Source organism: Sturnus vulgaris, chromosome 4 (genome assembly GCF_052056855.1).
Source record: "Sturnus vulgaris isolate bStuVul1 chromosome 4, bStuVul1.hap1, whole genome shotgun sequence".
Lineage (NCBI taxonomy): Eukaryota > Metazoa > Chordata > Aves > Passeriformes > Sturnidae > Sturnus > Sturnus vulgaris.
In genome coordinates, this window is record NC_142246.1 from 10,362,591 (window position 1) to 10,386,955 (window position 24,365).

A 24,365-nucleotide genomic window follows, 5' to 3' on the forward strand; every position below is an offset into this window, starting at 1 on the left:
TTTAAGACTTCCTAACTATAAAAGGACATTAACCTTATTACTGGTAACACCAAAACTAGCAAAGGCTTTCAGATCCTTCAACAGATAAATATCCCTATGCAGGCTCTGGCAAATCTTTGGTCAGAAATACATTAGGTGCTATCATATATTATCAATGCATTAGGTAATATAGAATGTATAGATAAAATAATCAGTGCAAATTCTTCATTCAAATTACATCCTCTTCTTTTCCCCAGCTCTCCACTCCTGTTCTTTAAGAGATCAGTTATTTGCAGTTATATATAATGGATGAGATTTTTAAAAATATATGTTTTCTATACAAAACAGTTATCTGATCAACTGAGATTTAAAAGACTAGGGGTCCAGCTTATTAAACAATTGAGTATCTACTATGCCAGAATAAATCTGGAAAGAGTGGTATCCTAAGGGAGTGTTATCATCTTTAGACAATGTGATATTAAGAGAAAAATGGCAATACCCATAAACATCTTTCTATGACCTAATTGTACCATAAGGGAGGATCCCACTGAAAATACTGAAACATAACTGGAAGAAGACATGATAAAAACATCCCTAAAATTCTGCTTACATAAATTGATTATGCCAAAAAATAGTGACTATACAATAAACTTGAGAACTATAACTGAAGGCCTAAAAAATGCAAACTAAGTCTCAAATACATGGTGAAAATATCTCCTAGAAACTTTCAATATGCATCAAGGGCTATAAGTGACTGTTCTGCCATAGCAAAACAAGACATACTTCAGAGAAACAAAAGCAAAAAAAAAAAAAGAAAAATAAAGTACATAATAAAATTGACTGTGCCTCAGAATATTTGAAGCAGTGACAGTCACAATGACACAAAGAGAAAGTGTGAATCTTTTTGATTAGGGAATTATGTAATATGATTTTAAAAAAACCCAAATAATTGTATGTTACAATTACAGTATAGACTTGAATCTTTCAGTCTTTCTTAGGGCTCTTCCATGGGCAAAGCTTAGCTGGGCTCATCATTCTGTGGAGGTAAAGGTACCTGAAAGAGCAAGGTAACTGATTTCACTGGTGACATCTCTAAGCTTCACTGACTTTCCAGTTACCAGGAGATGGTAGGCTCTGCATAAGGCTTTGAGTTCATGCCTCTAGGCCAGGGCTGCAGGCAGAGCCATTGCTCCTCCCTGGATTGGGACGAGCAGTTTGGTTCTAAGGAGTAACATCACTAATGAGACATCTGTTTGTTTCAGAAATCAACAAGTTAGTAACCTGGGGAAAAAAATAAGCTTTTTGACATGTTGACTGAAACAAAATTATGTCAGCTACTTTAAAATGTACTTCTCAGCATACAATTAACAACTTTTTTCACCTACTCCTCCCCCTGCCCCCAACTCAACAGTGAAAACAATATGATTTGTGGAATTCAGAAAAACACAGATGAGGAGACCCATCAGGTTTGTGATGCTCTCATAGATACAAGCAGATGCATCACTTTAAAACTGCTGACTAAGGGAAGTTTCTGAAATAACAGTATCTGAGAGGACAATGGTGTAGGGAAACAACCCTGGCATTAGGAACTAGATGAACTCAGGAGAAGACAAGATTAATAACAAAAAGATTCAAGAGAAGAAGCAGCAGCAGCCAACACTAATGGTAAAAGATGAGTAGTAGGGTGTGGACAGATAAATTGGCAAGCAAAAGAGTAAGGAAGGTTTGGCCTGGATGCAGCATTGCTAGATCTGCTTTGGCTGTGAAGCCTGTAGTATGACATCTAGAACAGGATAACAGATATGGTGCAAGCACTTAAAAAAAAATTCTAATGTACTGCAGTTGTCATTGCCAATATACTTAGATTTATATGCTCTCTGATGCAGAAGCCTTTCTTTCTTTCTGCCTCTCTCCCATCTTCCCATGTATTTCTTCATGAATCAGTAACAGCCCTGCTTCCACCAGGGCCTGAGAGTCTGTCACAATATCTGACTATATAGCACTGACATACATGACCATGACAAAATAAGTCAGGTTCTATGGACTACACCTCACCTGTGGACAGGTGCTTAAAAAGGTTTTTACCTCATTTTCTACAGTATACCTTAATCTTTTTGCTTGGATAATAAACGAAAAGAAGAGAATAAAACTCCTTAAACAAGTGATCATCTGTTTCCAAGATCATTTGAAACAGTGGTGATTCATCTGTGTCCTCACTATTCTCAGAGGTCATATTTCCCATATTTATGCAGATACTGTCTGCTCTTTGGGGGTGTGAGTAATAAAAAGTCTCTCCCACTTCTGTGAGATTGTTTTCTATTTCCCAGTCTGTGATGCTCTGTAATGGAAAAGGGTGCTGTTCCTTTCGGTAACAGGATCCCAGACCCATGTGTTTTGGCACTTCACCTGGATCAGGATAATAATTGGAAGATGTCCCTGTTCATTGGAGACCTTACCTTTACTTTGTTTGTCCTGTGACTCTGTGAGAAACTGAGTGATACGGTCTGAAGGAATAGCAAAAGAAATTCCAGCTGTGACCTTCAAGGTGTTAATCCCAATCACTTCACCATCCTGTTGAGAGACAACACCCAACTAAATTTGTTCCTAAGTACAGGATTCAGGTCCCTGTCTAGGATTTCATGTTAAAACCTGGAGTAAGAAGTTTTAGAGTGTTGTAATCACTCAAGAAATAAACACTACTTATAAGGGAGGATCTGGGCTTTGATTCATGATCCATTTCACATTTAACTATGATGGCCAGAGAGATTAGAGTACAGTGTGTTCATCCAAGGTCCATCCCACCACTCAGCAAGAAATTCCCTCTGCCAAGTAGGCAGTGGAATCACTACTACCAGTACAGTCACAAGTCACTGACCTGCAAAACCAGTGCTGATTTAAAGCAATCTACTTTGAAAGAGTTGTTTGTGTGGGTTAACAGGTCTCATCTCTGTTGTGCATTCCAGGTTTCATAGCATGAACGAGTGTAGCTGCTCCTTCCAGATCCCATATTTCTCACTGCTATGTAAAAATTTCTGTGCTCAATGGGGAAGTGTTTTCCTATGATGTGTGAGCTGAGACTTAATTTCCATATTCTGTGTTAGCTTCAGGCTATCTGCCTACCATTAGCTAAATGAATGGAAGCTGGAACGAGCTATGAATCTTTCCAAAAGAACGTTCTCCTACTAACTTGAAACTAGCTCTTGGAACAAAACCAAGTGACATGGACTTACCAGGTTAACTAGAGGTCCTCCAGAGTTGCCATACTGTAAAAATGACATAAGGGAACAATAAATTAATATTTCACTGTTGGAAATGGAATTCTCATTACAAACATTACTTTTTTTGTAAGTAAATGAAAGAGAGGCGGTAATTTCTTAAGGCAGGACTGACAGACACAATATCAATTACAGAAGATTACAAGTAAGTCTTATCCTACCCCTTCAGCCCTTTCATGATTATAGGTTTTTCTCTTTTCAGAAGCAGGCTTAAGTTAGCAGCCACTACAAACAGACAGACCCTAAATTCAGGACATTGAATAGCTAAAACTAGTATTTTGATTCTTCCAAAGCCTGTCAGAACAAGGTTTTAAAATAACTAATTGTTGTTTAAAGTTATACTTCAGTGAGGTGCTTCTACAGATTTTGTTTTATTCATCACTTTGGTTTGTAACACTGTCAGTCTCTCATTCTCCACTGGAGCAAAATACAGTGTTTTACATATTTAATCACAGCATATTGCTATGAGGTAGCTACTACATAAGGATTGATTTAGTAACCACAGACACATATGCCTCTCTAGGGAAGGCATAGAGCAGCAATGAGCAGCCCAAAATTACTTAATACCTAATGGCCTTTAAAGGAAACATGCAACAGGGCCACAGGAAATGAGAGCTGGAGAGGTTGCTTGTCCATCTTCGTGTTGGCTCAACAATTTGTTTTTGAGTGAGGCCAGAGTTTTCGAGTAGGTTTGCAAAACAGCCAAGAGCAGCAACTTACCATTCAAAAGAAACAAAAGCGAAGTGATGTATGACAGAAAAGTGAGACACAAACTGTTTATACTTAGATAGCACTGGGCAAACTTTATAGATTCTTAGGAGAATAAAATAGACATTAAAGTTAATAAAACAGCTTCAGAGTCCAAATTTAAACAAATAGATCAGTTCTTTATATTGTATCTCTCCAGTTACCAGAGGCTGCACACTTGAAACCAAGAGAATGATTTTCCAGCCTTGCTCAGCACATCATCTTTCATTCACTTGTCTTCTGCTTGAAGGATGTGAAAAACCTTCAGCACATGCAATATAGCTCCATTTAGAACCTTAAGGCCCTGTTTTATCCTGCTCTGTGTTACTGCTGTCCCAGCATTCCTCAAAAGGCAGCTGCATGCACATTCCTGCAGGAAAGTCTTGGCTGAGCCACAGGAATGCTCTGAACAGACCAACTCTCAAACTCCTCCCATTCTCAAGAGAAAACGAGTGCATTAGCTAAGCACAAAGCATCCTTATGCCAGGGACCATCTTCATATTTTGTAGTCTCAGATGGCAAAGCAATTCAAACCTAGTGTCATTTTCCTCACCTCATCTGCTATCACTCTTGCTTTGGTCCAGCATTAGCTGACACTCTGCTATCCTTTTCTAAACCTGCTCATTAGCTTTGGAGGGCAGCAAACATCTAAGTACATACACAAGGAAGGAGTCTGAGCTTGAAAAATGTATATAAGCAAGTAGTCAAGAATCCCATGTCTTAATTCCGTCTCTGCCACCAATTCAGTGTGTGCTCCCAACTAACCCATCTTGCCTAAGTTTTACTTTTATTCTCCTTGCACAGCTGAAGAGAGTAATTCCAATTAAATGTCTGGAGAGGTTCAGTTCCAGAGTCATACAAAAGTTATTTCAAAAAGCTCACTTTTATGTCATATCTTAGCACAAAAAATAATTATCCTCTTTTTTTCCTCCCCACACAATTTCTCTCAACAAGTCTGTGACAACAACCATTTGTGAAGCACTTTGTGTGTGTAAAACACTCCATGTTATTTCTTATTATGTCAGATTTGACATTAAAGTCCAACAAATAAATCCTGGAAGTATTTTGTATCAATGTGTAACAGATTTAAGGTATAAAATTTCAGACCATTTTCCACCTCAGATATGTGTGCAGTACTCTTTTTAGAAGCAGTACAAGCTAAATACACACCCAAGGACTTCACTTAAGCTCTTTGGATCACTTCAAGCTGCTCTGAATGAACATGATTTTAACGTATTTCTATATAACATGCAATGCTAAGACCCTTAGCTCCAAACTGTAGCTGAAACTTTATATAGTTTCACACCTTGATTCTTGTTTTCATTATGTGATGTGCAAAGGGAAAACAAGAACAACAAGAAAACCCCCAGTCCTCTCCTTATATTCTTAACCTAGGAGTCTTGCCATTAAGCTGAAGGACATACTCTCAGTTTGACTACTCCATCTGGTTCTAATGGATGGAGGTGAAAGAAATTTTGGCTCTATTCTATGGCTTCCTTGACCAGAGCAACTCAACAAGCAGATAGAAAAATATTTTCATTTACTGCTGATTGATACAACCATGTTCCTGCATGAGATTTACAGAATTAAAAGGGTCTGAGCTATGCAGCATCCTCACAGACAACCTCTAAGCAAGAACTTTTATTTATCATGCCCTTCACAGCACTGCCTGAACACAACTTACAGACACTGCATAGATTTTAAAAAACGAAGTTTCACTGACATTAAACAAAGCTGCTTGTATTTAGTGGATTCATCTCTCAGGGCAGGCACTTCCATGCTGCATAGGTGGGGAGGGGCTGTGAAGTGAACCTCATCACACATCTCATGCTTACATTAATGATAGCATCTGTCTGGATGTAATCCATATCCGAGTCCCGCAGCCCCAGCTCTTTGCCGTCTCGCTGAGCAGTGCTGACAATACCTGTTGTCACAGTGTTCTGCAGGGCAAATGGACTTCCAATTGCCACCACAAATTCTCCTGGCCTCAGATCAGCAGAGTGTCCCAGTAACAATACTGGTAGTTTTTTCTTAAGTAAACAAAGAGAGAAAGAAATAAGCATTAGTTCATACCTGAAAATAACCTGGCTGCAAAGATCAAGAACTTGCAAAAAGTTAGGAGCAAACACTTTCCATTACATTAATGAAAGAGCCACTCACTATCCTATACCCAAAACATAGGAGGGTTGCTGTTTTAAACTGTTTTCAAAACCAAACAGCTATCTGTAGTTCCTTGCAATTTCACTGAGAAAAAAGGGCATCAAAATTGCCCTGTTTTCCAGCAGATTGTTCCCTCCTCCTAGAAACAGCATACAAACCAACCACTGACCAGTTGTTGACTGCCACTCTCTCTGCATTATGCCCCACTTTGCAGTCCATGCATACTGGTGCAAAGCTTAGAAAGATTAGCCTGGGTATTTAGGTAAAGATAGCAGAATTTTGCCACATATGAAATGAGTGGCTTTTTTTTTTCTTCTTCTTCGTTTTTTACCGTTTCTAGCACAGAAGACAAAGTAATTTAATTCCAAGATATGAAAAGTTTCCAGGCCTGTATTTCTGTACATTGTTTTCCACAGATATTTCTAAAAAATCCTTAAACATATATTCTTGTCAATCACTTTGTACACTAAGTGAAACTGAAATAGAGTTCCCAAATGAAGTCATTCTTGTGATTATGTCACTCACCTTAGGGTGAATCTTTATTGTTGCAATGTCAGATTTCTTGTCAATGTCTTTGATGGTTGCTTCATAGGTATCTCCATTCTGGAGCTGTACCTTCAGTTGTTGTCTCCCTGATATTGCATTTGTGCTTGACACCACATGGGCATTGGTCACAATTAAACCAGAATCAGACATAATAAACCCAGATCCACTGGAAAGGGGGACATTTCGACCAAAGAGCGGGTGCCTGTACAAAAAGCAAGCAATTCTGTGTCATAAGGGAAAACAGCTTAAGAGAAGACTACATTAGACATCATTTACCCCCTTTCACTCTGAGAATTAATTTTTTCTAAAAATTACAAAGAAAGGATCCCTTCCTGAAAATTGTGACTGGTTTTAGTCAGTCAAGGAGATAGGAACTGAAGTTCACAGACAATCAGCAGGGTCCTTTTCTTTTGGTTTCCAATTCTGTCTTTACAGACTACCTTGCATAGAGGGTAGGTGATAAAAAAGGAAGGAGAAGGAGCCCATCTGATCCTACTGGTTATTGATTCTATATTGGAAGAGAACAATGACAGGAAAAATGAACTCATCATCTAATGGGAAAAGAGGAAGAAGGAACCTTGCAGCTGGACAGAGGCATAAAGGAAGAGATGAGGTCTAAGAGGATCATGAAACCCAAGTGCACACTGGCTAGAAAAAGCATGTCTGGAACCCAAAACAATTAGGAATGCAAAAGAAAAAATGAAAAACACTAACAATGGGTAAAACTTAGTGGGAAACAATATGTGCTGCAAAATAGACAAGTAAAAGGTTTTACAAACTGTTCAAGGCATTACAAATTTACCTGTGAACAACTGCTGTAATGACCTGAGATTGTTAGGGGAACAAATTGCCTGTGAAGCAGAAGACGAGAAAAGGCCCACAAAAGACTTTCTTCCAAGACATGGTCCTGGTTAGGATATTATTTGAAAGTTCTGGGCTGTTTAGCAGTAAACAATTGCAGCCAATCCCAGGAAAAAGTAGTATCAAAATTAGCACCCAGCAAGTTGCTGGGCAAACTTATAGGGAAAGAACAAACAATCTTAACTACATATGCAAAGATCTTAAGAATCTTCAGCTGTAACATCTTCTCAAAGGGTCAAACACCACGTGCATAAAACTATGTCTCCTGATATACTTGATTGTTTTGATTTTGCATATTTAAAAAAGGCTACAAGAACTCTCCAAGAAATTCCTATATCTGTGGAAATTGAGAGGACTCCAGGAAGAAAGGTATTCACATAATGGAGTACATGCAATATTTGCATTAATTTATTCTAACAGCAGGTTGTTCTGTGGACTCATATTTAAACCTCTCAGGTTGTTTTGAGCCCTCAGTGTTGATCTTGCCACCTCAGCTCCAGCTTCAGCATCCTGAATATTAGTAGTGTTCTGATCAAGAAATTTAGTACATTTCTTTCCTATCAGAAGTAATTTCTGTGTTTAGATAGGCTACATCTCCTGGGCATTCTACCTCTTAATGCTCTTCCTGCCAAAATAAAATCACTCTCATTCAAAGTTGAAAAAGTAACAACAAGCCATTTTTTTCCAGCTTACCATCTGAATATATATATATACATATAAATGTATATATGTATTTAAACTGAGATAACAAATGCAGCCCAACAAGCAAAACATTTTAGTGAAGTCTGAAGAGACTTCCAAAGATGAGATAGATTTGTTTTAGGGTAGACAGTATATATTGTATAATACTGTAAGCCCATTAGAATAGACCTACTGAACAGGAATAAAACACACAAATGTGAGATACTCTGGAGAAATGGGTTAATGTTTTAGAATATTTTGTGAATGTAAAAAATTCAAAAGGAAAGTAACTACATTGTAGATCTGTGTTAAACAATGTAACTAAAACAAAGAATTGAGAGCCTTACCTGAGGAAAAGTTCAATGTGCACAACTGCAGGCGCAATCTTTTCTACCACATCAGCTATGAAGTTGAATTTGTATCTTGGGCTGCTGGACTGTAGGTGACCTATACTAGCAGAAAGAATTGGATATGTTAATAAGACAAGAAATTTTTTTATCAAGTAGGCAAGATGAACCTGCCTTAAATAGGTCTGTTTCTCCCATAAGAACAGTTACCAAACAACCAGAAAAGGAATCAAAGTCATTAAGATTGTTCAAAACTTACCTAGCATTCTGCATGATCCTGAGAAAATTAAGCATCAGTATCACTTAGCTCTAAATTCTTTTCTTTGGAAGTCTACAAACTCTGCCTTGAGTATTTTTCTGAGGACAACTACTTGTTCTTATCCAAGACATAAGGTCGTAAGACAGGCCAGTCTGGAAAGAACCTTAGGAGATGTCTAGTTCTCCTCCTGCTCAAAGCTGCATCAGCTACAAAGGGAAACAGAGTTGGAACTTGCAAAACTCCAAGGATGGACACTCCAAAAACTGCCTGGGAAACCTGTCCCACTGCTTCACTGTCCCCCATGATGTATAAGTTTTTCTTACATCAAGTCTGAACTTGAGCTCATGCTCCACCTCATGCCCCTTGTCTCTCATCCTTCCATTGTACACCTCTGTATTGATCTGGTGCACAGGCAGGCTGCTCTCAGGTCCTCCTGAAGCTTTGTCTTCCCCAGGCTGAAGAAGCCCAGACTCTCAGTTTCTCCTCACAGGAGATATGTCCCGTTCCCCCCAGCCATCTTCATGTCCTTCTGAACTCACTCCAGTTTATCGATGCCTTTCTTGTACTGAGGGATCCAAAACTGAATGCAGTATTCCAGATGTGGTCTAATGAGTGCAGCATAACACAGCTGCAGAATTTGGGAGCCACAATTAGAACTTAAGTTCTAATTTTTTAAGTAGACACATTAGAAACTTGCTTTAAATTACATTTGCACCTAAGACTTTTTGCAAATTTACATTTAAGCTGTCACATGCAGCTGGGCCTAGAAATAGATTACTAAAATGTCTGACAAAAGCCAGTATGGTACTACATTAAACAGCACTATACACACCCCTCATTAATGAGTGGGTAAAATGGTATGAAATTAAGATCTTAAGGAGAGGGGGGAGAGCCTACAGCATCCTGGATTCTAGCATCACAACATCTCAGAGGAATAGATATCACTGCTTGTGCTAAATATCATTCTCTGCAGTCCCTGATACACAAAGCCATATCACCACACATGCAAGAGCTGATTTGATAGGGAAAGTATCACCACACTCAAATAGCAATCTTTCATGTTCACAGCCTGAAGCTTTAAAATTAGCTATGAGATCTACCAAAGGGACCAAATGACTCGAAGAAACCAGACCAAGAAGATTAGGAATTTCTTCACAGAAGCCTGCAAGTTCTTTATCCTTTTAGTGCACATGGGATTTACTTCTGAATGAAATGAAAACCTGCCTAAATTTAGCAAGCTAGATTTATGTGATACCAAATAAACAAAAGGAACATCCTGGCAGAACTAGATTCAGTCTATTATTTCTATGTACATTCTCATGTGCTCTGAAAAATCCCTCCAGCCAATTGAATGTACTTGTTTCAGTGCTTAGTTTAAAAGAGACACCACAAACAGGAATCTCAGAGGACAGCCAAATGCAAGCACAATATACTGTTATTTATTTTGCTTACTAGGCCACTGAAGAGTTATCTTACCTTCAGTTCCCAGGCAGCTTGCCTGATTATGCAGTATATCCTTTGAAGTCTACTCACATGACTTTGAACACTTGCCTACACAGCAAGTGTTCACTGACAGGATATAACATTGCCATCACATTGATCTTAATAGACATGACCATGCATCAGCTGGCAGCTGATGAACTAGCACAGAACTGGGGGAAAACTGGGGATGAATGCAGCCTTTCAGTTGGTGTAAATCAGCATAGCTCTGTGTGAGTCAGAGCAACTAAAGCCATTTGCATCTTCTAAGTGCTCAACTGTTCTGCTCAGGCCAAATGGATACAGCACTGTACATGGCCAAAAGCACAGGAAGATGCCTGCCAAAAACCTCAGGTCTGGACCACTCCCGAATAGCCACCAGGCAAACATCATGGGTGGCAGTGACTTTCCAGGTGGGATTTGATGGAGGCAGATAGAAAGTATCTGAAAGAGGTAGTGGATGAAACATGACAAAAGGTGAAGAAAATAAAATGCAGCAATACAGAGAGGAGACTAAAACTGAAACAATGGTTGTCCTCTTCTCACACCACAGTGAAAACATTTCTCTGTCTGAGCAAAAGCCCGGAACCTCCCTGCTGGGGTTAGAAGACAAGAATGCTCAAATCTGAAAGAAAACCCAAATCTACACCAATATTAAAGGGAAATCTGAAACAAAGGCGGATCAAGAATAACAGACACCCAGGCTTCGTATGAAAGGCAGGCCTGAAGTTCTGGGCTGATCAGAGATGAGCTGTTTATCCTCTTGTGGTAGGGACCAAACACTGGTAAAAACTGACTTACAAAGCTGAGATGACTTCATAGAACCTGATCTTTCTTGAATCATTTTCTGCAACCTGGCAGTGATGAGAACCTTTAAACACATTATATGATGTGCCAGAAACTCAAACTATGGACGTGGAAGATTGTAACTGCACTCACATTTATACCCACACATACAGCACTATTTAAGGGAACTGAAGTGTTGGTTATTATTAACAGCATTTTAATACATAATTATTAAACTGATGATTTTCATCAGAAGTTCTCAATATACTTCAAAAGGGAAGAACTGAAGACTGAGAAGCTGAAGAAGGAAGCACCATCCAACATTGTGTATATTGTATAATTTCACCCTGAATACAAGCGTTGTAACTGTAAAGGTAGAATCTACCCTTTAATTTGCATTAGTTGGTAGACAGTAGCTTCTGCTACTGTCCTTACTAAAAGAGAAAATTAAATATGTATCTCCTCCCTTCACAGTCCTGCTGCCTTGTGGAACCCCCCACAGCCCTCAGATCTCTGCTGCCCTGAGCATGTAACAGCTCCGAGTTCACAGCACCTTTGTGGATTTTTACCCATTGACCCCCTGAGATTTGCCACATAGTTCTTCAAAGGTGTCTCAATAATATGCATTATTTTCCGTGTTATTACTGAGTGTTCAAAATCATCTCACACTAACAAAATCTAATTTATCTTGGCAAAAAGACATAATTTAATCCAATTAGCCATCTGTTGCATAACCAAGATTTCAAAGGTGCTACAACCAGGTTGTATTTGAAACAAAACCAAATTTATGCTGTATGAGTCCTAAGCTGTCAATGCATTTCTTAGTCAACTAGATTTCCCCAATCTGCTCCATAGCCACAAATCAAACACATTTTCAGCAGCCTTGAAGTTTGAGCCTGTCATTTCAACTAAGTGATTAGATCTTCAGGTCTCCAGCTCCTCTCGCAGAACATTCAAAATCCAGATTTTAATGTAAGTGCATAAACTGGAGCTGAAGAATTTCAGTCTATTCTCTAAAATGTGATCTTATGTTTCTAATTTTATGGGCTCCAACTAGGCTGAATTCAAATGGCTAAAGCTAAGTGTCTTTCAGGTAGGAGTAGCCTTATTATCAGTTTAAGATTTTTCCTGGACAGTGATGTTATCTACAGGCTATGGGTTCATTTAATAGTGGTTTATTTACTTTCTTGCAGAGACAATAGATCCATTCCAATCTCATTAACACTGCTGTAAACCAGGAACAACGCCAACAAATCCGTAGAGTTAACCTTGTATGAAGAGAACTGAAAAAAACTTCAGCAGAAATAATCATTATAATCCCACTGAAGACAATAAAACCAGACCAATTTACATTTGCAAAAGACTGAACATTTCTGAATATCTGCCAGTTTAGTCCCTGTAGAATTAAATCAAATCACATTCATTGCTTTCTTAAAGACAATACATTGTATTAATATCCACAATTTTATATTCATTAAGAATTTGTGAGCCTGGGAAACTCATTCTTTTAAGGCTGTTTCCCCACCCCCCTTTTAAAACCAGCTTCAGAAAAGATCTGTGCATTCAGCAAAATTATTATGTCTAAGGGAGGACTGCAACCTGGCAGATCTGATCACCAGGGATAAACACTGTCCCTACTGTGCTTTCATGGAAAGAAATGAAAGACAAATAAAAGATTATAATGTCTCTGCTTAAAAAACAGAAACATCTGCTGGAAACATAGGTTCATGGGCAGCTTTTCTGATGAATTCAGCATTAAGATCAAGTTGCATAGCTGTGCACTGACCATAAAGCCTTGGTGAGTTTAATGCCACATTATGGTTCAGGCAACTTGTTTATACAATGGATGTCTACCGTGCACAGATGAAAACAATTTGGTGAACCAACACCAAAGTGGCTTTCTTGTGCAATTCAGAAATCACAAGGGTCAGACAGAGACAGACTGGCACAAGCCTTCTAGCACAGACACCACACTGGCTTTACATGCTTAGTATTCCTCCCTTCCAAGCAGCCCTCATGAGGAGATGCAATAAGAATATCCTTTCCTATCCTTTACAAAGCAGTGAAGTCCTCTACTCTGAATTGTACACCAAATACTGTACACTACCATCCTCACCTGCAGAAACTCAAACCAACTCGGGCATGAGGAAAACAACCAGTACAGGAAAGTGACCAAAGTTTGTGTTTCCAGCTAATACCTTGCAGTACATTTCCCTAAATACAGCTGCAGGCAGCTTTAAGGCTTTGATGACAAAAACACCAGCAGGAGACTTCTATCCCTTACTGGGCCAACTTCTCAGAAATGCAAGTAATCATTCACTCAGTTGTTCCTCTGTATCTTCAAGGTTATGTACAGGCACACTCCAAACACCCCACAAAGAACTGTGTGCAATGACCCTGCTTATGCATGAACTGTTTCAAACATTCTCTTAGGAAAATGAACTTTTAGTCTCTTGCCTAAATATCTTGCAAAGACCTGACTGTCTTGGGCAAGTCTTAACATCATGACCCCTGAGAGTGACCTCAGGTTAACAATGCAGAGGACAGTAAATGGTGAGTGTCAAGTCCAGCCTTAAAGGTTTTCTAATCAAGCTTTTAATTTTCCTTGTTCTATTGACAAAAGAGAACCTGTATATATCTGAGGTGAGAAAATACAAATCTTTTGACATTTAAACTCTCTTCACAGAAGCTATTCGCAAAATAACCTTGTAGGGAATTTAACTGCATTAAGTTGTACTGAGAGACCAAAACCAGTCCTTTGTTCAAGGGACAATTAGATTGACTGTAGATTGCAGCTGACCAAGTGAATCCTTTGAGTGAAATGTTTGACATCTTAGCAGATTGATACACGGCATTGCTAAAACTTACACCTGCTGCCCTGAGAAACAGGGCTCTGTAAGAACAGATCTTTGATTACAGAGGTTGTCCTCCATAAGTATTTCTTCAATTACTTACATGATAGCTTGTAATAGCTTGTCTTTATCACAGTAGGTGACAGAAGGCAGAAAAAAAACCTAGCTGCTTCACAATATGTTCCCATATATATAGATATCTCGTGTTGAAAAAGTTTTTTAAAAAGCCAGTATTTGTAGCAGGGAGTTTAACTTTGCTCAAGATTTCTGCAGACTGCTCCTATTAGTATCCCTGAGAAGCCCCTGGGCACTGGCATATCATAAGAGCATCAGTAATGGATGATATCAGCTCCTGGACCTCCATGCAGTACACATCAAGTTTAGCATGTTGTGTGTAGAACTTGCAATTTGGCATGGTACTCTTCAACCTAATCCAGGACTTCAACAAGGATGAAAACACTCTAAGTTCAGACAATTTTTCAATTACTACTCAGTAACCATGGCCACCTCATTCCTCCCTTCCTGGATCCTTTACTATCCATGTTTCATGCATCCCTCTTCACCAGATTGCTGTCACTAGGAAACCATGGTTAAGTTTCTCAGCCTGTCTGGGTTTATCATAGCCAGAATCCAACTCAGCATCAACATAAGCAACTGAAAAAGGAGAGGAATAGACATTTCAGGAGTGACTCTGGGTCTGTGCATGTTTTAAATAAGGCCCAAGTCGCATTATGTGAGGCTTCTGTTATCTGAGATTGTTTTAATATAGGAATGGTTAAGTAAAACCGCATTTACTTCATAATGAGCTTATCCCTTCAAACTCTGAGTCATCTGAGGCCAGGCAAGAAAAGGAGAAAGAGAAATTTGACAGCAATTTTAAACTGTCAACTTTCTTCCAAGCCTCTCATTACAGCCATTGCATGTTATTGTTTAAAAAAAACAAAACTAACAAAAAAAAATACCATAATTGAGTTCTATTCCTGGCTCAACCACCAACTCAGTCTGACCTTGGGCAAGACACTCAGTTTCTTTGAGCTTCAGTTTGTGCAGCTGTAGAACTGAATAAAAAAAATTAAATCTTAAGAGAGAACCACATGCTTCATCTAAGCTGAGGTTTTCTGAGATAAAAAAAATAAAGCCAAAATAAAGTGAACACTCAAATAGTTGCTTGAAAAAAACCAAAACTCCTCTGCCTCACAGCTCCAAATTCCTAAGCCTATTAACATTAGATTCAGGAGGATTCCATAAAGAGAAGGTCATATATACCAAATGCTAAGCACTCAGCAAACTCTCAGATGTAGGCCAGTTCACTCATTTTGGTTAAACATTTTGATTATTTCATGTGGATCATTTTTAACCAAGTCTTAGGAGTACTAAACTTAACAGATGCTGACGTGAAAAGGTACAGGCAAAAAGCAATTTATAAATACAAAATACTGGAGAGATTGAACATTGCAGCTTCAGGCTGGCATCTGGAACAATTCTTAGCACTGACAAGATACTGTGAAAGGAACTCCAATATAATTGGAATATCCTCCCACTCTGAACTGGTTTGCCCTTTCCAAAGATCAGGATATATATGAAAGATCCTCTTTTCACAGAAAGGCTGCAACGGTAGCCCTTTTCCTTCTGAACTCTCCCAATCATTTTGGACATGTTTGCTATGAATAAACAGGATGGTTAGTGGTTCACCTGACATAACAGAAACACTAATGCATGCTTTAAAACTCCACTTCTCTTTCCAGGAACTCTATGGGAAATATAGCAGAAGCAAACCCTTAAAATAATGTATCAGTAAGTATGTGGAAAGATACTTCCAGCATTAACACTTCCATAGACATTTTAATACTAATAGGAAATTACTAGCTTAAGAGACTACTAAACTTCCCAAAGTTAAATCACCAAGCCTGAAATTGTCATAGCATATCACAGCATCTGAGCAAAGGCCTCAACACTTTGCTACAACCAGAAGACCATTTGATAACCCGAGTATCAACATTTTACACTATAAAGGAGGTTCTCAGGCTTTTTTGTCCCTACTTAGGGCTCTACAAGACTAAAAAACCCTTTGGGGAAGAAAGCAAACCAAGCAAAAGACTATGTTTTAGGTGGTTTACCTAATACTCAGTGCTTTTTCTGACCTGACAGGCTTTTAGAGCCATTTCCTGATTCGTCTGGAATTCATCACCTGTCGGGAGAATGTGATTAACACCCAAACTCCCCTCGGCCCGGTCCCGGAGCTCAGGTGTTCTCCTGTTCTGTTTGTGCGGCTGTGAGCGCTGCACGGTGATGCCGCCCGGCACCGGGCCCTCCCTGCCGATGTGCAGAGCGGAGGTGGCACAGGCAGGACGGCACCAGGCTCGTACCGCTGCCCTGCCCCCAGAAAAGGCCACAGCTGAGGACGTGGCCGCTGCCCTGCCCTGGCAGCCGAGCGACCTCCGCCCACCTCGCTCCCACCTGGCAAGGGCGTCCGCCTCCTGCCCCAGGAGCGCTGGGGCAGCAACCTGCACCTCAACCTGCACCTCAGCCATGCAGCCGGGGGGAAACCTCCCAAAGCCCAGCCCAAGCCCACACTGAGCACTGAAGTTTTGCTGCTCAGAAAGCACCTGAGCATACACTCCGCCTGGAGTGAGGTGCCATGTCCTTGCAGGTTTTTAGAGCCCCTAGAGCCACTGAGTCTTCCCAGACCACTGAAAATCGTGACTTTCTTCACCCTGGAAGCCAGATCTCCCACTCCCCGCCCCGCTGCAGGTCCCACCATGCTCCTACCCGATTCACAGGCTCCCTTCTGGACCTGGGCGACGGCGGGCAGCCCATGCTGCAGCGCCTTGCGGCTCACCGCCTTCAGCTGGCAGATGTTGTCGTAGGTCCGCCCGTCGCTGCCGCACACCTGGGCGCTGAGCTTGCACTGGCAGACGCCCTTGGCGAAGCGCTTGCCCATGGGGTAGCGGCAGTCGAGGCTGTCCCCGCAGGGCGGGTCCTCCTTGCGGCCGCAGGAGTCCCCCTCGCCCGCGGCGCAGATGAGGCAGCAGCCGCAGCGGTCGGGGACGTACCCGCTGGGGCAGCTGGGGCTGGGGCACTTGGAGACATCGCAGCGGGCCGGGCACTTGGCGCGGCCGAGCGAGAGCTCCGCGGCGTGCGGGCCGGCGCTGAGGGACAGCAGGAGCAGCGGGCTCAGCAGCGACACCCGCATCCTCGGCGGGGACAGCGGCGGCGGAGCGCGGCGTGCGAGCCCGCCCGGGGCAGGAGGCGGGAAGGTGCGATCGCAGCGAGGGAAAGGGAAGGCGGGCTTTATGCACACTCGGGCAGGACAGTGCCTTCTGCCCCGGGCAGCGCTTCTGCGGGCGGAGGGCAGCAGAGCAGGCCGGAGGGCAGGGCCGCGGAGTCACGGCCGGCGCGGTCCCCGCAGGACGCGGCGGCTCCCGGGGCTCAGCTGGCCGGGCTGAGGCGCCGAGCCATGGCAGGAGCGCCGGGGGCAGGCGGAGCGGGACGCAGTGGGAAGGCGCCGGCAGCGCGGCCGGGTTTTATGTGGGACGGGCCCGCCGCCCCCAGCAGCACCGGCAGCCTCGGGCGGGCAGGCTCCACCCCGGGCGGGACAGACAGACGGACAGACAGAGCAGGGAGGGTCCCCTCCCCTCATCTGGGCGCTGCGGGGCAGAGCCGCCCGTGTGCTGGGAAATCATCGCCCCGAGAGGGAAGAGCCCCGGCGTGAGGCTGAGGATGTCTCCCCATCCGCGGGACGTGGGGGCTGTGGGGGCCCGACGTGGCATAAAAAATGTGGATATATTGGATGTGAGCGCTTGTGACCTCTGTGAGTGCCGGGACAGAAAGCCGGCGGCCGCTTTGACTTCCCTCATGTCTTTAATGTCAGCGTTAATAAGGCGTTTGTCGCCACTGCCAACGAAGAGTAATCGAAGTTTGGCTTCTTTTAGTTTGGTCTCTGTTGTAAAGTTAAACACACTCTCAGACACAAATCTCTCTTTGCAGGTGTCGGAGCAGAGAAACAAGTAGCTGAACATAGTTCTTGCAGCCGCTCTTTCTGCACGGCATCGTGGCACATTGTGCGAGACACTTTCCAACTACCAAAGGGGATCTACTGGGCTCCCCACCGTCATTTGCTTCAACAAAAGATTTGGCAGCTTCTCTGTAATAGTAGTTGGAAGTATTGCCAAAGCCTTAATATTTGAGGTTTGGGGGTTTTAAAATCTATTATTAATCACAATGTATTCAGCAAGACTGTCAGGTGAAGGAGAGCGTCTGTCGAGCTGTGTCAACTAGTCACTCCACAGTCTTCATAACATGCAGAGTAAATCTTGTCCATGCATGTTATTTTTATCAAGAAAATACTCACTTTTGCTCTAAGGTAATCACAACTTTTAGTAAACATAGCTTTCAAATGAAGTAATCCAAATATGGGTTGAGTTGGCTATCAAAAAAGTTAAGCCGACTTCAGAAAAAGAACCTCTGACATAGCTCACCCAGAGACTGTACAAAACTTTGGAAGTTTTACTTGCTGCATATATCCAACCTTGTCTTCAGCCTGCAGTTCCTCTTTCCTTCTTTTTCATGTGAGTCCTGCAAGGTACAACCTCAGGCCTTCTGATGGGATCCTGTGAACTAGGTTTAATTAGGCACAATTTACTGAGTTGCATCAGGCTAAAGGGTTGAAATCACCATACTTTGTTTTAATTAAGGACCTCTTGAATGCAGAAGGCAGCAGCCAGAATCCCCCATTACAGTTGGTGAGTTAGTGTTCTGTTGTTCCTTCTGTTATAGGGGTGGAGTTGGTCCAAGCCTGGATTTTCCAAGCAGCAGCAGTCTCACTTATGATAAAAAAAAGATACACATCATAGCTAAAGATATGGCATGTCTTGTGATAGAAAACTGTAAGATTTTGCTGTAGCACACGTTTTGCCACACTTTGAAAAGGTAAGGTTCGCCTAAATGATTTTATAGTGCAATATCTAAAATATGAAAAATGTCAGTGTTTTGATATAAACTTGCCCTTGAAGGAAATAGATTAATAAAAGTGAAAAGTGTTTGGCCTGAAACATGGATCAGAAGGAAACAAGGGCACTGTGTAGGTAAGGTGAATATCTTTGGTATTTACAATGACAGTTACAAGGAAGAGGTTGGGAAAAATGTTTCAAATTACAAAGTAGTATATAGTAAATACAAAATAGGTACTCCTGTTAGTAGAGTTGGACTACAGACTATTTCATAGTTCTGTTGGATTCCTGTTGTTATCTCTGCAGTCACCCTTGGAGACCTCAAACACAGTACAAGAAAACAGGGTAAATATCAACAGGTAAATACAGCCACCTCAACTGGAGAGAGTTTGGCAAATAGGATGGGTGTAAGGAGTTTCACAGATTCTTTCCTAATTAACTTATCAGTCTACATTTTATTCATTTAGGATTAAATGAATACATCTCAAAGGTATTTTCTGCTAACTGATGTCTTGTAGCCAAAATATAACAGATGAAATTACTTCTCTCAGATAAGTATAAGTATAGTATGGGATACTTTTCCCCCCAAAACTCATTATTCCAAAAAAAGAGAGTGATGCAGAGAGTAAGGTTAGGAATAAAAATGAAACTCACAACAAGTATTGGGTGTGTTCCTCTTGGGAACAGTGAGTAAAGTTTTTTGGCTCAATGACACTTGTTGAACACCTTTCACTAGAATTTGAATTCATTCAGAATTCAAATGTAGCACTAAAGGCTGTTTAAATAACTCATTCAGTAACAGTTCTCCATGACTTGGAAAAATGAATGTTTCATGGGATCTGAATCACCTCTGTCTGATGGAAATGATGCTTTACTGCAGAACTGGAAGGGAAGGGAGGTGCCCCAAGACAAATCCAAAGCAATGCAGCAAATGTTACTGGTGACTCAGTGGGTCTCTGTTTTCTCTCTTGAGGGCCAAATTTTTTTGCAAGTCCCAAAGGACAGCAGAGCATGCTGCCACCATGTCCTTAACAGAATATCAAGAGTTAGCTCCAAAACTCACCTACAGCATTCTGAACTTTTTTCTTTCTCACGATAGGAAAGAAATTCTTGTTGCCTTTTTATGAAGTTAATTGTCCTTTTGTGCTTGCTTGTTTGCATCTCTTGGCATACATGCAGGGCAGATCCCTATCCCTATTTGTGCCTGGCAGCATAAGTGTCATGGGAACTATGGATGCTGGGCTCTTCTCTGCTGTGTAGGTTACATAGCCATGACAGAGAAATAGGGTGGCACATGACATTACACAGAATTAAAAGTTAAATGATGCTTTAGTGCTGTTCTGGGGATCTAGATGCTGCTGATAAGGGAAGTGCCATTTGAATGATATCTAAATCTAAATCTATGAGCCCATAACCATTGAAATGCATACTTAAGTGCTTGAGTAGAAGAGTATTTTTCACTCTGTCTTGTCCCAATCCATACTGGATAATTATGTGCCATCTCTTTAAATCTCTATGTGTCCCTTAGTCAAAGTCACAAAGCATTCGAATTCACACACAGTCCTAAATCCTATTATTCTAATTCATCTTGGTGTATTCAGAAGTCTTGTAAGTTTCTTTGGAGTGAATTTCTGTGTAATTCATATTTCTTGTTGTTTCTTTAGTATAGTTAAAGATCAGAAACACTCACTGCAGTTATAACCTAACTATACGAATTGTTTAAGTTAAAGACCCTCTGACCTTGCCATTGAGGTCTCTAAATTAGGAGCACATGTTTAATATTCATCCTCAGTTCCTCGTAGGAGTATCTTGAAAAGAAATCCAAAGCACACTTTAAACTGGAGTAATAAACACTGTTTATTTATCAGATTGTCTGCATCTCATTTCCTGAACTAAACAGCAAAAGTCTGTTTGTACTCCTGACATTGCAAGTCTCACAAGCTGATCCAAGAGCACATCTGTCAGTTTGTTTTCAAGACTGGACACTGCAGAAGAAAAAAAGAGGTGGGAGGAGAAATAAGACTTTCACAAACACATCAGTTCAAACAAAGTGAGAACTTTCTCAGCTGTCTCCATAAGCAAGGCAAACTGTGCCCTGGAAATATTTCTAAGAAAAATTTATTTCTCTCTCCTCCATCCCCTAATTGAAAAGCAGAGGTCATTTTTCTTTTTTGTGTTCTGCCTGAAACTGATGCCAATAAATAATCTTTGGAAATGTTAATGAATCCAGAAGTCTGTTCAAGAAAGGCTCTGAAAGTATACCAAAAGCGAAGTAAAAAATCCAGAGCTTTTTCTCCTCTAACATGTATTCATCTATTCTGAGCTCATTGCATTTGGTGCAGGAGAGAAAAGGTAGGCTTTTGGCACAGAAACAGGATGATGTGAAGGAAATGCCACAGCTTGCTCTGTTCTTCACTCCCTTTCCAGCCAAAAGAACAGTTTGTGTTAATATGTTTAAGGAGAGGAAATTGAGACTGTTAATAACAGAACTGGCCTAGAAATCATAAGCTATAAATTTTGCTACAGTCTTTACAGGCTTTTTTGTAGCTGTGGAAAGGGGAATTGTATCTCAAACTTTATTGTTAAGTTATTCTGCAGTCAAAAGATAAGTATATTTTTGAGCAGGTGTTTGGGAACAAAATAAGAACCTGTTTTTTTATTGGAAAATACTGATTCATAAAAATGAAAGGTGTCCAGAGGAACAAAGCGAGACGACTTGTGTTTTGAAGAGTTGTTTGATGTGTGAGGGTGTTTATAAAGAGACAAGGGTAGGTCAAAATATGTGTTTGAAGAGGGAAGAATGAAGAAGGAAAGAAGGAGAGAAAAGACCCCTTTGTTTTTTCCCTCCATAAAATCCAAGTAAACAAAGTTTCAGGCTTTTTTTCTGCGCTGTAGGAGACAATTTCAATTGTCTGATCTTTCTGGTCAAGAACAAGGACTTGGCTTTGGTGTTTTCATGTTGCAGGTAAATATTCTATCTCCACTGGAAAATTCAATCTTCTTATATAGTTTTAGAAACGTTTGGATTTTTGGCAGAAGCCAAAAGACAGGAAAGATCAAACCCACCTAGGAGTGCAGGTTTCCTGCTTTGCAGCCCCCTGTCCTTGCTGCACTGTGCAAGCTCAGGTGGCTGCTGAGGGGCTTGAGGAGGCTCAGCAGACCTAAGGCAGAGTCACTGCTCAGCAGAATACCAAAGTTTGTAGTTCTCTAAAAATACTGAATGTAGCCGTGGAATGGGGTTTTAACCCAGCGGAAATAAGATGCACAGCTACATGGTCATATTTCATGGCAGGAAGAAAGAGACAAGTTTATTCAGAAACACACTCGGTTTTATAGCATGACTCGCAGCTCCAAGAGTAGAGAAAAGGTGATTGGTTCAGAGAGGACACCCCATTCCCAGGGCCTGGTCACACACCACAACAGGTGTTCTATTTTGTTATTAATTTTTTTTATTTTGACCAAATTATCACCCTGGGAGAAATTCTCCCTAGCCTTGAGCTGGACCAGCTTATCGGCTGAGAACAGAGCTGAAAAGCTCTAACCTGGAATATTTTTCAGGCTGTAATTTTCTTACTTTCTCAATATGTGTCCCACAACTGATCTATTGATCCTTACCTCCTGCTGGCCTCCAAAGGGAGAGTGGTGGCACCAGCTGCTATCAGTTCAGTACATGAAGGGCTATCTGAAAGAAAGAGGAATCTCCTTCAAGTCAAACTTTTGTGGGTTCTTCAGACAAGATATGTTGCCAGGCCCACACTGCATCTGCTCTATCTCATAGATTCGTGTGTGTGTGATTTGGATTTGTGGAACCAGCAGTCACATGGAAATGGCTGTGAGTCATAGAAACTCCTTATTCCTGTCGTAAATGGTTACTGTGAATTGAAGGAAAACACAAACATAAATGGGAATTTGCTTCTTTCTGCTCCATGTGCTGCTTTGCTGTTGAACGACTGCCTAGAACTTCATATAACTTAATCCCAGCTGATGTATCCCTGTGTATATACATATCCTGCAACATCCTGCTCATCAAAAAGGATACAGTGCATTAAAGGGAACTTAATTTCTAAGGAATGAGTTAAAGAGGTCACTTTATACTTTTTCTACTTTGCTGGGCCAATATATTTCACCTTAGGATGCTCTTAATGAACTGTCAGAATCAGTTCTGGAAGATCAGTTCATAGTATAGTGAAAATAAAATGGGCTTAAAAGCCTTCAGAATACCATAAAGTAATAAACAGACATTATGATTTAGAACATACCTTGTCTCACAAGCCCTAATTTCATCTACAGTAAAATTGTAGACTGTGTAAAAGCTGTGGGTGTCATATAGTTACATACTGATATTACTAATATCTTTGATAATATTTTTGTAAGCAAATGATGAAATTAAAATCTGGGTAAAACTTTGCAATGCACAACTGCAGTCCAAATAGTCATCAGTCCTTCAAAGTCCATTACAAATTATGCTGGATTCTTCCATAGGAGCATGCCTTGAGCCCAGCACTTGTTATGGTTCCTTCAGCTGAGTGTAAGACAAAAGAATAGAAAAATTGAAATTTACAATTATTTACTTAAATGGAGAAGTGTTTCTGGTAAATAAGATGCAATTCAATAAGAAAAACTGCAGAGTGCTAGAGTTTGTCACAAGTAATGAGCAATCAAGCAGTGAAACAGAGACTGAACTGTACTGACTGAACTGGCTCAGTACAGTTCCCCATGTAAGTTTGTGAGAGACCCCACCACTTCACCTCTCCTGTTTCTTCTTTCCTCACTTCTTGTAAGTTCTCAGTTGGAATTCAGTGCCTAGATTTGCTGTTTAAAAAGCAGTACATGGATCTGTTGAAGACAATCCACAAGACTGAAATCATTAAAATCATTAGTGCTTTAGATATATGACTTAAAGCTAAGCTTTAAAGACCTGAAATTGTTTAGCCTAGGACAAAAAAGACAGAAAAGGGACATGATAAGAGTATTCAAATATGTAAAAGGATGCTGAAAGAGAGTAACGAGCTGTTATTTGTGTTCACTGGGGTAGGTCAAGAAGAAAAATACTCAAAATCCTGCTAGGGAAATTTAGGAATTTTAGGACTGGTACTACAAAGATTGTCTCCAGTGTAAAGTGTATTTTTAAATATAAAGATAGCAAAGGACTGGAACTGAGTTTGTGGGCAATATGCGGAATCTGTTTTTAAAGACCTCATTTATAAGAAAGCTTATATATTTATTGTTCAGAAATTACTTTAGAAAAAACAGATCCTTTCTTGGATAGGTAGGATCTTGAACTCTCTACTTTATTTCTGATTGTGCCACCATAATGCAGACAATCAGCCTGATTAAAGGGTATATGATTCAATAGCAGAAGTCCTCAAATGAGTTCAAGAAGCCCACTCACATTTTCAAGATCAAAGAAAGAAAGAGATAGATTGAAATTAGAGGTGAAAGAG

The 24,365-nt window shown here is 40.7% G+C and overlaps 1 protein-coding gene and 1 long non-coding RNA gene across 2 annotated transcripts in view; one reads left to right on the top strand and one right to left on the bottom strand.

The window, feature by feature from the left end:
* Window positions 1-17,217, bottom strand: part of HTRA3 (HtrA serine peptidase 3) — a 23,919-nt gene extending 6,702 nt beyond the window's left edge. Inside the window, exons 1-6 of the mRNA XM_014895175.2 lie at window positions 16,742-17,217; window positions 8,597-8,696; window positions 6,687-6,909; window positions 5,837-6,031; window positions 3,210-3,242; window positions 2,436-2,550 (exon numbers count right to left, since the gene is read on the bottom strand). Of these exons, the coding sequence (XP_014750661.2) occupies window positions 2,436-2,550; window positions 3,210-3,242; window positions 5,837-6,031; window positions 6,687-6,909; window positions 8,597-8,696; window positions 16,742-17,165 (1,090 nt within the window). The 5' untranslated portion in view covers window positions 17,166-17,217. The remainder of the gene's footprint in view (window positions 1-2,435; window positions 2,551-3,209; window positions 3,243-5,836; window positions 6,032-6,686; window positions 6,910-8,596; window positions 8,697-16,741) is intronic.
* On the top strand, window positions 17,181-22,988 carry LOC148223869 (uncharacterized). The gene is made up of 2 exons (XR_015803013.1): window positions 17,181-17,229; window positions 17,960-22,988. It is a non-coding gene; the product is annotated as an uncharacterized LOC148223869 (long non-coding RNA).
* The last annotated feature ends 1,377 nt before the right edge of the window (window positions 22,989-24,365 follow it).